Source organism: Theropithecus gelada, chromosome X, assembly GCF_003255815.1.
Source record: "Theropithecus gelada isolate Dixy chromosome X, Tgel_1.0, whole genome shotgun sequence".
Taxonomy (NCBI): Eukaryota; Metazoa; Chordata; class Mammalia; order Primates; family Cercopithecidae; genus Theropithecus; species Theropithecus gelada.
This window is the reverse complement of record NC_037689.1, coordinates 98,329,234-98,344,700: the sequence shown is the minus strand read 5'-3', so window position 1 is coordinate 98,344,700 and position 15,467 is coordinate 98,329,234. Positions and strand designations below refer to the sequence as shown.

Below are 15,467 nucleotides of genomic sequence, written 5' to 3'. Positions count from 1 at the left end.
GTGATTGCTTTGGCTAGGACTTGCAGTAATATGTTGAATAGAAGTGGTGAAAGTGGGCATCCTTGTCTTGTTTCAGTTTTCAGGGGGAATGCTTTCAACTTTTCCCCATTCAGTATAACGTTGGCTGTGGGTTTGACATAGACGGCTCTTGTTACCTTGAGATATGTCTCTTCTGTGCTGATTTTGCTGAGGGTTTAGTCATAAAGGGATATTGGATTTTATCAAATTCTTTGTCTGCATCCATTGAGATGATCATGTGATTTTTGTTTTAAATTTTGTGTAATGTGTCACATTTATTGACTTGCATATGTTATACTGTCCCTGCATCCCTGGTATGAATCCCACTCGATCATGGTGGATGATCTTTTTGATATGCTGTTGGATTCAGCCAGCTGGTATTTTGTTGAGGATTTTCGTATCTGTGTTTATCAGGGATATTGGTCTGTAGCTTTCTTTTTTTGTTATGTCCTTCCCTGGTTTTGGTATTAGGACAATACTGGCTTCACAGAATGATTTCGGGAGGATTCCCTCTTTCTCTATCCTGTGGAATAGTGTTTATAGGGTTGGTACCAATTCTTCTTTGAATATCTGATAAAATTCAGCTATGAATCTGTCTGACTATTTTTGTTGACAATTATTACCATTTCAATCTCGCTGCTCATTATTGATCTGTTATGAGTTTCTGTATCTTCCTGGTTTAATCTAGGAGAGTTGAATATTTCCAGGAATTTATCCATTTCCTCTGGGTTTTCTAGTTTATGCACATAATAAAGGTGTTCATAGTAGCCTTGAATAATCTTTTGTTTCCCTGTGGTATCAGTAATAATATCTCCCATTTTGTTTCTAATTGAGCTTATTTGAATCTTCTGTCTTCTTTTCTTGGTTAATCTTGGTCAATCAATTTTATTTATTTTTTTCAAAGAACCAGATTTTTGTTTCATTTATCTTTTGTATTATTTCTTTTGTTTCAATTTCATTTAGTTCTGCTCTGATCTTGGTTATTTCTTTTCTTGTGCTGGGTTTGCATTTGGATTGTTCTTGTTTCTGCAGTTTCAAGAGGTGTGACCTTAGATTGTCTATTTTTGCCTTTTCAGACTTTTTAATGTAGGCATTTAATGCTACGAACTTTCCTCTTAGCACTGCTTTTGCTGTATCCCAGAGGTTTGGATAGGTTGTGTCACTATTATTATTCAGTTCAAATAATTTTTCAGTTTCCATCTTGGTTTCATTGTTGACCCAATGATAATTCAGGAGCAGGTTATTTAACTTCCATGTATTTGTATGGTTTTGAGGGTTCCTTTTAGAGTTGATTTCCAGTTTTTCCACTGTGGTCTGAGAGTACTTGATATCATTTCGATTTTCTTAAATTTATAGAGACTTGTTTTGTGGCCTATCATATGGTCTGTCTTGGAGAATGTTCCATGTGCTGATGAATAGAATGTATGTTCTGTAGTTGTTGGACAGAATGTTCTGTAAATACCTGTCAAATCCATTTGCTGTAGGTTATAGTTTAAGTCCATTGTTTCTTTGCTGGCTTTCTGTCTTGATGACCTGTCTAGTGCTGTCAGTGGACTATTAAAGTCCCCCGCTATTATTGTGTTGCCATCTATCTTATTTCTCAGGTTTAGTAGTAATTATTTTATAAATTTGGAAGCTCCAGCGTTAAGTGCATATATATTTAGGATTGTGATATTTTCCTATTGGACTAATCCTTTTATCATTATGTAATGTCCTTTTTTGTCTTTTTTAACTGCTGTTGCTTTACAATTTGTCTGATATAAGAATAGCTATTCCTGCTCGCTTTTGGTGTCCATTTGCATGGAATATCTTTTTCTAACCCCTTTACCTTAAGTTCATGTGAGTCCGTATGTGTTAGTTGAGTCTTCTGAAGACAGCAGAAACGTGGTTGGTGAACTCTTATTCATTTTGCCATTCTGTATCTTTTAAGTGGAGCATTTAGGCCATTTACATTCAACATTAGTATTGAGATGTGAGGCACTATTCTATTCATCATGCAATTTATTGCCTGAATACCTTTTTTTTTCATTGTGTTATTGTTATATAGCTCCTGTGAGATTTATGCTTTAAGGAGGTTCTATTTTCATGTATATCAAGGACTTGTTTCAATATTTAGAGCTCTTTCTAGCAGTTCATATAGTGCTGGCTTGGTAGTGGCAAATTCTGTCAGCATTTGTCTGAAAAGACTGTATCTTTCCTTCATTTATTTAGCTTAGTTTCACTGGATACAAAATTCTTGGCTGATAATTGTTTTGTTTAAGGAGGCTAAAAATAGAACCCCAATCCCTTATAGCTTGTAGGGTTTCTGCTGAGAAATCTGCTATTATTCTGATAGGTTTTCCTTTATAGGTTACCTGATGCTTTTGCCTCACAGCTCTTATGATTCTTTTATTTGTCTTGATTTCAGATAACCTAATGACTGTGTGCCTAGGTGATGATCTTTTTGCAATGAATTTCCCAGGTGTTCTTTGAGCTCCTTGCATTTGGATGTCTAGATCTCTAGCAAGGCTGGGGAAGTTTTCCTCGATTATTCCCTCAAATATGTTTTCCAACCTTGTAGATTTCTCTTCTTCCTTGGGAACACCCATTATTCTTTGGTTTGGATGCTTAACATTGTCTCAAACTTCTTGGAGGTTTTGTTCATTTTTTAAAATTCTTTTTTCTTTTTCTTTGATAGATTGGGTTAATTCAAAAACCTTGTCTTTGAGCTCTGAAGTTCTTTCTTCTATTGTTCAATTCTATTGCTGAGACTTTCCAGTGCATTTTGCATTTCTCTAAGTGTGTCCTTGATTTCCAGAAGTTGTGATTGTTTTTTGTTATGCTATCTATTTCACTGAAGACTTTTCCTTTCATATCTTATCTTGTGTCATGGTTTTGATTTATTTAAGTTGGACTTCACCTTTTTTCTGGAGCCGCTTTGGTTAGCTTAATAATCGACTTTCTAAATTTTTTTTTTTTCTGGCAATTCAGAGATTTCTCCTTGGTTTGGATCCATTGCTAGTGAGCTAGTGTAATCTTTTGAGGGTGTTAAAGAACCTTGTTTTGTCATATTACCAGAATAGTTTTTCTGGTTCCTTCTCATTTGTGTAGACTGTGTCAGAAGGAAGATCTAGGACTCAAGGGCTGCTGTTCACATTCTTTTGTCCCATGGGGTGCTCCCTTGATGTAGTATTCTCCCCCTTCCCCTAGAGATGGGGATTCCTGAGAGCCGAACTGCAGTGATTGTTCTTTCTCTTCTGGGTCTAGCCACCCAGTGGAGCTACCAGGCTATGGGCTGGTACTGGGGAGTGTCTGCAGAAAGTCCTGTGATATGATCTCGCTTCAGGTCTTTCGGTCATGGATATTGGCACCTGCTCCAGTGGAGGTAGCAGGAGAGTGAAGTGGACTCTGTGAGGGTCCTTGGCTGTATTTTTGTTTAGTGCACTGGTTTTGTGTTGATTGGTCTCCAGCCAGGAGGTGCTGCTTTCCAGAGTGTATCAGCTGCAGTATTGTAGTGTGGATGCTGGGTCATCTTATTTTAACAGGCATTTTTTAATGCATGTATCCAGATTAATGAAAAATGTGGAAATTTTTCTCCATGCTACAAGGGCTGGTTCTTGGATGGCACTTTTTGGCATCTGTCAAGTAATACCACATCAGTGTTTTGAATGCCAATCAGTGCTGGCATCCTTTCCCTTCTGCCTGATGTCTGTCATTCCATAGCATTGTAGGGGAGGGCTGCTAACAAGGAGGAGGCTAGGAAACAGGAGAACAAAAAGAAAGTTTTAGGGAGCAACCAAAAGTGGAGAAAATTGCTGAAAAAAAGGGAAGAAGGGAGTGAAAAAGAGACAAGTAGTTGTTTGTAGTGTAATTTGTGATGTACTTCTTGTCACTTAGAGTGACTACAGGATAGCTTGGTGTCATTGGTTCATGAGTGTCTACAAATATCTCAGCCTTCACTGGTGTTCCCTTGAATGTTTTACAGATGGAATATCATCTTTTTTTTGTGCTAAACTTTTACTTTAGAATATGACTGTAAGCCCCGTGCAACATTACAGCCTGGGAAGGCTCTAGGAAGTTGTCATTATGCCCATATTGAATTTTTGCTAGATACGTAACAGATATTTTCCATATGATATCTAAACACTCAAATAAGCCCAATCCTCAAGGTATCAATCATATCAAAACCAAAATAAAATGCCTAAAGCCTTGGCAATATTTTATTTCCTTCTTTCCTTCCTTCCTTCTTCCATTTCCTTCCTTTTCCTTTGAGCCCGTTGCTGCCCTACTTGCCTTGTTAAGTTACAGAGATGGGATCACTAATAGTGCAGGAGAGAGCACTATTAACTATTGTTAGGATAGAAAACTTGCAGATCTATGGCAAATGTATTTTCAACTGAATGTTAGAGGGTACTAGATCTCTCGGTACTAGATCTCTCTAACACCTGTGTATAGTGTGCAGGAAACCACACAGAGGCTAAGAGGACACTTAATGTTTGTCAAAAGTTCTAAATTTACTGCCTGTGACAAAGCTACATAGTTTACTTTGTAGGTTTCTGTAGTGTTTATGATAAAATAGTTATTTCCACTTTTAGGAGTTGCACAGTATCTGGGATCGGACAGTATCTGGGGCGTTGACCAAGATTCTTCCTTCCTTCTGTGCATTTTTCATTCAATTAAATTGAACTATTATTGACAGTTTAATTGACAGCTCTGTGCTGGACGCTTTGCTAGGTTGAGATAGATGTAATCTTTGCTCATCTAGAGCTTAAAAGGTGGCAGAAAATATAGACATTAAACAAGTACAGTTGTCTCTTGGCATCCATGGAGGATTGGTTCCAGGACTCCTGAGGATACGAAAATCTGTGCATGCTCAAGTCCTGCAGTTTGCCCTGGGGAATCTGGTGGAACCTGTGGATAAATGAAAAGTTGACCCTACAAATCTGAGGGTTTTGCATCCCACAGAAGTTGTATTTTCTATTCACATGTTGCGACAGATGCAGAACCTGCAGATACAGAGGGCTGACCATATTTATTTTTAAAAATCTACCTGTAAATGGACCCATGCAATTTCAAACTCATGTTGTTCAAGGGTCAACTGTAATTACGCATGTGATGAATGTCATAAAAGGGAAGTGCTATGAGATCTACCTTAGTCTAAAGGATCACAGAAGGACTCCCTGGGGAAGTGAAATTTAAATGGAGATTTCAGGGATAATGTATTAATCATGAATTGTGTTTAACTGCTAGTAATAAAGACACCCCTCTCCTACTAAAGAAAATAAATCAATGCCTTAAATAAGAGAGATTTATTTTTCCTCTTGTTAAAGAAGTTCAAGTCTGGTGAGGGTAGCTCTACAGTATCTTTAATAACCCAAGGTCCTTATATCTTTCTATTCTGCCACCCACAGGCACATGGCTTCTATCTTCAGGGTTGCCTCATGGTGGTAAGACGAATGTTGCAGCACCAGCCATTATGTCTCCATTCCAGACAGGACAAAGCAGGAAGGAATAAAGACAAAATAGTCTCCTACCTAAGTCAGCTCTCCCCTTTTAAGGAATTTTCTTAACATCTTGCTTTATAACATTGGTCCAATCTTATGTTACATGGCCACCCTTGTCTACAAGGGAGCCTATGAAATGTAGTTTCTTTTAGCTGAGCACATTGCCATCCCTAACAGAAATGGGGCTTTGTTTCTATTTAACAAAAACAGATAAAGATATCTGGCAGGTAATTAGTTATCTCTGCTTCATCGAGTAAGTGTTAGATAGGTCAAGGGTGGGAGGTGGACTTCTCAACAGTTATATTTCCTTGATTAGGCACATGTGACCAATTTTAACACCACTAAACTTCTTCATAATCATTGCCATAATCTCTTCCATTATATCTCACAAAAAAATGGCCCTTCTTTGGTTACAGATTGTCTTGTTCATGAGGTGATGCAGAATAAGCTAAGTAGATGTATAAGAGTACAATTCAGGAAGCTTTTCTGATATGCACATCACTTGCTTGCTGGTTCTATTACTGCTGCCACTTAGAAGTAGCCAACTACTTGAGCTCTCAGGAACTGGAACTCACTTTAACTTTTTTCTTTCTGCTTCATTGATTGCAGATTATTTCTGAAGAGGAAACATATTGCTCTTGTAACTGTAACCTTGAACTATTTTAGTGTTGGATTTTTGTCTGTGATCATTAGGATCTTTGAGTTAATACACCCGAACTCTGAATCACAGTAAAGAACTGCCAGCGTTATCGAACACATCTATTGTGACTGGATATCTATACAAGCCCAGCAGAGCCTCTTAGCTCATCTATCCCACCAGGACTTTGAAAGTTTTAGCAAAGCCTGAAATGAGGTTTTCATCATTTTCTTTTATTACTTGGTGGGGACCATGGGTAGGCTCTTTCTAGTGTGGAAGTACATTGTTTGCCCACATCTGAGGAGACGGCAGTTTCATATCCTGAGGAGAGTAGTAATTGCTGCATAAAGTTTTGCTATTATCTGCACAAAATAACATATTCTGGTCTTTTTCTGTTTGAATTACTTCCTTAATCCATCATGAGTTAGTCATTACTGTATTACTGCCTCTTTTGCCTCTTGTACCCTGACAAGACTGATGCTTTAGTTTTTTTTTTTTTTTTTTTTTTTTTGCCAGGGGTTTTGGGATTCTCTCACCAAGTTTCCTGATGACAAATTGCGACCCCCAAATACTTATTACCATGTGGATTGAAGAAACTTTCACTTTTTTCTGTATTTTTTTATGGTCTAAAATAATCAGATTTGTTTTGAACTAAGGAGTTCTCTGGTCTCAAGATCTATGTTCCTCTTCCAAATTTATGCACTCTCTTTTTCTTGTTTCTTTTGCAAATCCTAGGAACAACTTCAGAAGCAGGGAAAACCAATTTACAAATTCATCAGTCAACCCTAATCATGATTATGTTTAAATTAAAGATACCTGCCTTCATTCATCTATACATGAATTTCCACAACTACATGTGGATTTTAGAATGCCATATTTTGCTTTGCCTAGGTTCAGGTCAGAACTTTCAGATAAAAATGTAGCAAAGTATCAAGTCACAAATAGGCTCATAAGAAGAATCTTAGCAGGAAATTAGTGAATTGTTAGCCCACCTCTCTATGTAAGCTGGAGCCAGCACCTTGACAGTTTGTGATGCTACAAAATGGTTCTTCTCTAGTCTCATAACTCCCTTCCCAGCCACTAAACTACATGAAGGCTGGCACATAATCTTTACAAGTCCTATACAGTTACAGAAGTAGTCTTTTTTATTTTTATTTTTTTACATCTGGTCTGTCTTCATTGCTACTTTTAAGGGGCTTTGTATTGTGACTTTCTCACATTTACTACACAATTTCTTTACTAAACTGAAATTTTGATTTTTGAAAGGTAATTCATCTGCAGTATATTTATGAATGTAAATTACCCTGTGCTGGGCAGAGATGCTCTTCCTGCCTGTCTATATTAACCATTTTTACTTCATATATAAAGTGGCTATAAACATACTTAAGCTAAGTTAGACTTCATTGTAACTGTATAGACAAAAATGTGACAAAATATCTGAAACACAAAAATAAGAAACAGCAACTCGGTGCCCTTGGTAAGGACTTAAAAAAGTATATAGGTATCAGATCCAAGCCAAGGATGAGACATTGTGAGTAAAAGAATCTCTTAGATTCAAGTCTTCACTTGCATGAGGTAAGGGCAGTGCATATAAGTTTACATAAGTAATCTGAGAAAACTGCATATGAGTCCAGCTCACATGGAGCTGAGGTAGGCTCAGTGAGCTTGGTGGGGAAGCTTAGACTGATTGCATTGTTGGGTGTGTCCTGAGTTAGTCTACATTTCCCTTTTCCCAACAGTGATTGTTTCATTTAGACAGTGGGTCAGCTGAAGGCAAGTACTGTCTATGCAGAGAAGCCTCAGAGAAGATTGAATTCCCTGCTCTGGTCTTCCTAGATTTATTAGATCTTGGAGGTGTCTGTCTCTGGGCTCTCTATTCTCCCTCCCTGTATTCTGGGATTCAAGTCTCCTTGTGCTGTTCATTTGAGGCAGCCTAGTACAGGGAAGGAGCACCGTACTCGGATTCAGGGTGACACATGGGTGGCATTCTCCTATTGAATGGTGTTGAAAAAAACTGAACCTCAAAATTAGAGGACAGTCACTTCATATTAAAAAACTCAAAGAAATGTTGAGCTTCATGTTGAGGACATTGGGCAGATTCTACTCAATTGTACTTCACTACTGTTCTGCTTTAGAAGTGTGAGCAAGTGGCATGAAATATCAGTCTTAATCTTGGCTGGGATTTTCTTTTCTTAGTTGATCATATGACCATGGTTTCAGGGCTCAAGGGTTAGGTCTTTATGCTTTTATGCCTTTCAGTTAGGGACAAAAAGGACAGAGATCTTATAGCCTTCTGGACATTTTTTGCTGGCTTCCAGGGATTTTTACTCTGATTTGTAGAAATGGAAATAATTTATTGAACTTTTCCCTCACCTGCAACTGCTTACTCTCTCTACCCTGAAACACTTTCACTAATTTTTTAGAGGTATTATTTGGAAAGTTACCAGATAGGCCTCAGAAGAGATGAAGAGGCAAACACAGCTTACTGAGAAACCCTAAAGATGTGACTTCCGTTCTACCTGAGGGATCTTGGGACCTCCTGTGGAAAGCACTATATTTGGAGGAAACTGATTAAAAGTAGATCAACTAACTCTTCCACTCATACTGTTTAGTCTACACAAAGTGCTTCTCAAGTATATCCCAAAATGCTTCCCTTACTTTCATATTTTCTGCCTCCCAGGTACATGCATGTTGAATGATAATAGGGTATCAGATGGCAACACAGAGAGTTTGCAGGGAAGGGGCAGAGAAAGGGCCTTGACCTTTCATTTTGCAGAAGTGGCCATGCAGCCTGATGTGGAACTGTGCTGGAGTTTGCAGAAACATTGTCCTATCTATGTGGAAGGCACTTTTCCTGTTTGCCATGTTGTTCATTTGTTATTTGGTTCCACTGTGCAAAATTCTGAGTGTTTCGTTCCCCAGCACTGAAAGGGGGATGGAAGTGCCCATCTTAAAGATAAATTGGCAAATTATGTCCAGGTACACTGAAGAGATCTTGTCTTTAGTTTGCTTTTAAGTAGCTTAAATGAGGTCAAGGGCCATGCCCAGAATTGTGTTGAAAGCTGGATTTAGCTTGGATTAAGTCCTTGATATTTAACAGGCTTCTAATGTTTTTCCTCCAAATAATGAAGTGTACAGCCAATTCAACCATTATTCCTTGAGCCCTCTGCCTTGTGCCCCTTCACCAAAGAACCTTTGATGAATGAGGCATAGCAGTACGTTGCTCTGCTATGCCATTTACTCTTTAAAAACAATGAAGAAGCAAGCAAAAAAACACCAAAAATATAGAAATACAGGTATACAAGGAAGGTGTGTTATATCCAGACTGATGCCAAGTAAGACTCTGAATTGCAGACATCTTCCCCCTGCAAAAAATCAGTCACAGCATAAATATATATATTCTATATACATATGTATATATATATATATTTTTTCTGTAAATGTTAAGCTGCTCCTATTTTGATGCATTGTGCAATGCGATGAAAATTTTCATTAGGTCATCCTAATGAAAATTCTTGCAAGAATGTAACATAAATATAAATAGATCTGGAAAACTGAGGCTATAAAACAAACATTGAGATTAACAGTTTTCCAGTGACAGGCAGAAGTTAACCCTGGGTCCATGCCTTGGTAAAGCCTGTGTAGTAAGCCTCTCTGAGAGCCAAATTGAAACTTTAACCCTTAGTGAACCTGACCTGGAAAGATAAATCTATGTCTCCCCAATAATTGTGAATTGTAACTGCTGAGATCTTCCAGGATGGAGTTAAAATAATCCATGAAAGATTTCTTTAAGAAATATTTCTCTAACAAAACTGCAGATAAGAAAGATAAGGAGCGATGGCTAGTTGGGTCTAATTAACAATGCCCAACATGTGACTGATGTTTGCATAGGGCCAATTGAAGCTTATGGATCAGCTGGAAAGAAGGGATCTCAGTTTATTCCTTCTGATGGGAAATCAAGTCATGGAAGTGGCATAGTGAGGAGATTGGCCGGTGGGACTGGTGGTCAAAAAGAAGGGGTGTGATTGGGCTTTCACAGAGAGTAGGGTATCAATCTAAACTTAAATTAAGCACTGTGTATCAGTGATGGGTAGAGTGGAAGGGTGTTCGGCAGTGCTGTTGTTCAAAAATATGGCCAAGGCTTCTTAAATATACTGACACCTGGATTCCCTTCCCTGCCTCCGCTCCCTCATCTGCTGAATCCAGTTTCAAACATAGGTGATTTTTAGCAGGAGCTGTTGATTAAAATGCTGACTCTTAGCACCTTGACACTCCAGATGAACTTTAGAATATTTATGTGTTTTCATCATAATGTGTTTCCCTTTAGGTTTTTTGTTTTGTCAGTAGTGGGAACCTTAAAAAGGATGTACATAGAGGGAGATCTACAGCCTTTTAAAAATCCAATTCTTCACACTTGTCCCAAAAGGCAATAAAGGACTACCTAAAAGTGCCATTTCCCAGAAGGGCCTGTGGATATCTAAGAAACCAGAGCACTGGGGAGTAACAATGATTCCTGGGAAAAGCTGATGAAATTGATATTTTCTTTTTTCCCAAACAGATCAGAATGAAGGATTTCATTGCCGGGAAGAATGCCGGATTCTTGGCCACTCTGACAGGTGCTGGATGCCCCGGAACCCCATGCCCATCCGTTCCAAGTCCCCTGAGCATGTGAGGAACATCATCGCGCTGTCTATTGAAGCTACTGCTGCTGATGTTGAGGCTTATGACGACTGCGGCCCCACCAAACGGACTTTCGCAACCTTTGGGAAAGATGTCAGCGACCACCCGGCTGAGGAGAGGCCCACCCTGAAAGGCAAGAGGACTGTCGATGTGACCATCTGCAGCCCCAAGGTCAGCAGCGTTATCCGGGAGGCAGGCAATGGCTGTGAGGCGATTAGCCCTGTCACCTCCCCCCTCCACCTCAAGAGCCCTCTGCCCACCAAGCCTTCCGTGTCTTACACCATTGCCCTGGCTCCCCCGGCCCGTGATCTGGAGCAGTATGTCAACAATGTCAACAATGGCCCTGCTCGTCCCTCTGAAGCTGAGCCCCGTGGAGCTGACAGCGAGAAAGTCATGCACGAGGTCAACCCCATTCTGAAGGAAGGTCGCCACAAAGAGTCCCCTGGTGTGAAGCGTCTGAAGGATATCGTTCTCTAAACCAGTCTCCGGGAAGAAGAGAAAGAAACCACAGTGGCTAGTGAAGAAGCAGGAGCTTCTTGTTTTAATTGCTCACCAATGGTTGGTTCTTGAGTGGCTATATTTCAGAGCTTTTCCTAAATGTATTGTTTATAGGTGACTATCATTCCGTGACAATCCCTTGTTTCAACAGGCGGCAGGGGTGTTCAGTTGGAGCAAATTAGCTTTGGCTTGAGTTGTTCATGGGGCCTTGATGTTGGGGAAACAGAGACAAATTCAGTTGTGAAAAGTATTATGTATTAAGTGTTTGAATTTATATATTTTTCTATGTCAAAATTATAATATAAATTACCATTGTTTGTGGAGGATTACATTTAAAAAAGCAAAAAGTGAAAAAAAAAAAAAAAAAGCTCTGGACACCTTTAATAAGCTCGCCACTGTTTTTTGTAGTGTAGACAAGTTAATGGTCATTTATTGTGTACTATTCATTGATTCAGTGATGTGAAATTGAGCCCCCAAAAGGTTGTTTCTGAAGCTCGAGTACTTCCCAATGCCGCTACTTTGCTGTGGACACCCCTGCTTTAAAAACCCTTTTGCTAGCTGTGCTATTGTTGTATTTGATATTGCAAATTGCTATGTGTGTGGTGATGGCAAAAGGCTTTTAAAGGTTGGTGTTTTCTTTTTCTTAAAAAAATAATAAAACTACAGACAAAAACAGTGCAAACAACTGAGACAGCAAATGAATGAGCAACACCATGCATATAGATTGAGTACTTGGAGAATACTCACGTTTCTTAACTCATGTAGTGATTGCTCACCACTTTGCAAAGTATTTTTCCTGCCTTTCGGTGGTCTGCCCAGGTCCATGATAGATCATTGCAGAAAGTCATTTTTGGATAGGCTGCTCTCTAATTTGCAGTTGTCAGAAATACTGTGCTGAAAGTTTTATGACATCCATCTTTTAAATTTTCAGGCCCTGAACAGGAAAGTTGCTCCTGAAGTTATGTTTCCAGGCTTAGAAATTCCCTCTCTCCAATCATCTAAAACTGAAGATGACTGAATCTATTTTAAGATCTAAATTAGCATCTCTTCAGACACACACTTCCTGATTCAGTGTTTCCCAATCATGATTAGAATTAGACTGCAAAGCACGTCATGGGCTGGAATTGAGAACTCCATGTTGCTCTGTATCTTAGGCTTATACATAGGGATAGAGTAAGCAGTACAAAGTGTACATTTTGGAAAAGACAGGTAACAGGTAACAGCATCGCTAATCCCATTACTGTGCCTTCTAAACGGAGACACTCAGACACTTGAACTCGTCTTTTTATGACTAATACTTTTTTGATTAAAAATGTGAACAAGAAAATATTAATATAAAAATCCTTTAGATTTAGCCAACTCTTTTTGCTGTAGGCTAGGAATACACCCTTTTTAAATTAAACTGTACATCCTTTTTTTCTGTTTTAACATTCCTCTAACTCCCCCATTTATCTTTTGTCTATTAATATTCACTAGCCAACATAGTATTTTTGCAGCCTAAGAGTTCATTATTTAAAAATAAACTAAAGAAATATGTCACCTTTGTTCTGCCTTGGTCTTAAGAGAGTTGTTTCTAGATAAACAAGTTTTATGGTTCTGTTTTCATTTGTTTCATTTTTTGAAATTCAAGAGTACACAGAGAGAAGGCCTAGAGGTTAGATCACTAGAATGCAAAAGAGGATTTATTTTCTTAAGTTTAGGTAGATAAGTCAGCTCTTTTGAATGTTTTACTTATTTTTGCCTGAGTTCCTAGCTTTACACATTACTAGGAGTATTTTCTTTTATGGGAGGGAGAAGGGTTTTGAGGGAGGGGGTGGGTAAGGCAGTAGGGATGGGGTTAGGTAGGGGAGAACGTTTCTGAAAAAGAACTTATAATGAAGCTACAAATCCATCCTTATTTCTTATTCAGTGCTGAATACTACCTCATGCAAAATATTGGTGTGGCTGCAAATTTCCTTCTGAAACTGACACAATTAAGGATGAATTACCATAACATCTTTATTTTTCCTCATTTCATTGCCTCTCATACAGTTTTCTCCGTCTGATTTATTTCATTTTGGTAGTGGATTTTGAATTAAGTATTTATTTCTCTTTGCAAGTGACTATTTGATTAACACATTAAAAATTTTTTTTAAATTTCCCCTTTAAGTTATGATGGCTGCCTATATAGAATTTAGACTGTTTCTCACCCTGATCCATCCTGATATGTTATTAGCTGCCATTTCAAGGTCACTTTGAAGTCAGACTCTACAGTTTTCTACAGGTGTATTTCTTGCTATGCTCAGTGGGAACGAGGGAGCAGAAAAGATTGTGGAAAGTGGGAACATTAATTGTCACGTGGCTGTTGAGCCAGAGAAGCCACTGGCTGCCATGCCTCTTACCAACCAAGTTTTAAATGGTTAGAGTGGCATTGGCATTGATTTTGCTTTTCTCTTGGGTTTTCTTCATTTCTTTTCATAATTCATCTTCAAGTTATAGATCCATCCTTCTTCCCTATCCAAATACCTTGTTCTCAGTGGGCAGTCAGATTTTTTTTGGCTTCCAAACCTCACTGAGCATGTTCAGAGAATTCCTCTCATTAAGAAATTGTCCTCTCAGAAGCACAAGTGCATACTAGGAGGGCTTTGTAAACTAAACTGGTTTTGTAGGCAGGCTGTACCTGCAAATAGGCATTCTGAGCAAGGATCCTAAATTTCCCTTTGGCTCATGTATCCCCACTCCCCTGCCCCCCGCCCCACCTTCTCCTTTTTGGCATGTCTGGTGAAAAGCTACAAGGTCCACAGGGCCAAATATTCTTCCTTTTCGTTCTCTAAACATGTTGCACACGTAAACTCAAGGGAGTGATTTTGGTTCCTAAGTCCTAGGCAGTTCTATTCCGTTTATTCTGATATCCCTTTTAAGGAGGAGTTGGTGTTGAAGTGTGACATACTTTAATGATAACTGCTTTGGCAATTCCCCAGACAGGTAAACTTCTTCATCCTTCCCCAGACAGGTAAACTTCTTCATCCAAAATAAGGGGTTTGGTTTACATTGATTGCTTTCCTCCAAATATGGGGATATACAACATAACAAAGGAGAAGGGGGCAATGGCATGTGGAATCCCTTTTTTCTCTTCCCTTTAGGGACTAATCTGTGAACCTGTTCAGAATTAAACTTACCGTCCCTTTGATCCTCTTAAAGCCAGTAGAGTAAATTATGGCCCACCTTATTGCTGAAATAGATAATGGGCCCCCAAAGGATCCTGCAGTTTCTGTAGAGCAGTGGTTCTCAAGTGTAGTTCCTGGATCTGCAGCAACAACATTACTTGGGGACTTGTTAGAAGTGCTAATTCTCTATCCCCACCTAGACCAATTGAATAAAAAATTCTGGGGGTGGGGTCCAAAAATACTTATGAATCAGTTGCCCATTAAAGATTGAGGGCTTGTTAAAGCACAGGTTGATAGTTCCCTGAGTTTTCAGTTCAGTTGGTCTGGGGTGGGGTCTGCATTTTTGCATATGTAAAAATTCCCAGATGATACTGATGCAGCTGATCCAGGGACCGTACTTCGAGTACCACTTCTGTAGTGGAAACCTGCCTTATAGAGCTAATTGCACCTAAGGTGTTCATTTAGACAAATTTGTTCACTCAGTGATCCACTGATCTGTAATCAAAAATATTTTTAAAAAATACAATTTAGGTCTCTGAAAATTGGAACCTACCAGAGTATCATCTTGATAGTGTTACTTCAGCATATGACTGACTGATTTTATGAAGGGAGTTTAGCTGACTTTTCCCTATAGCCCTATCATATTAAAAAAAGCAAAACAAAAGTGGTCCACTTGAAGCAGCAAGGACAAAGGGCAATTTAGGGAGAGGCAGGGTGAAGGGGATAGCTCGATTGGGCATCCAGAGTGGAAAAGGATTATTATTGTACATAATAGCAGTTTTGGCTGGAATTCCAATCCACTTTCTGGGGATCATTTTGATGTTGAATGTTCCCCCAAAGCATTCTGACAAGTTTGGTCCACTTGGCTCTTTACCCCAGGTAGGAAGACCCTTATTGACTTTGAAAAACTGGCATAAATGAGCTTAAGAAATCCATTGTATACAGTCCTAGTGTTTGCCTTCTTGGTAAAATTACATTTAAGGGTGTCATTTCATGAGTCAAATT

At 38.9% G+C, this 15,467-nt stretch overlaps 1 protein-coding gene across 3 annotated transcripts in view; it reads left to right on the top strand.

The window, feature by feature from the left end:
- PCDH19 (protocadherin 19) overlaps positions 1-11,660 on the top strand; it is a 111,589-nt gene extending 99,929 nt beyond the window's left edge. For all 3 annotated transcript variants that reach the window (XM_025372578.1, XM_025372577.1, XM_025372576.1), the window contains one exon: positions 10,697-11,660. In XM_025372578.1, coding sequence (XP_025228363.1) covers positions 10,697-11,295 — 599 coding nt within the window. In that variant the 3' untranslated portion in view covers positions 11,296-11,660. The remainder of the gene's footprint in view (positions 1-10,696) is intronic.
- Positions 11,661-15,467: the final 3,807 nt, after the last annotated feature.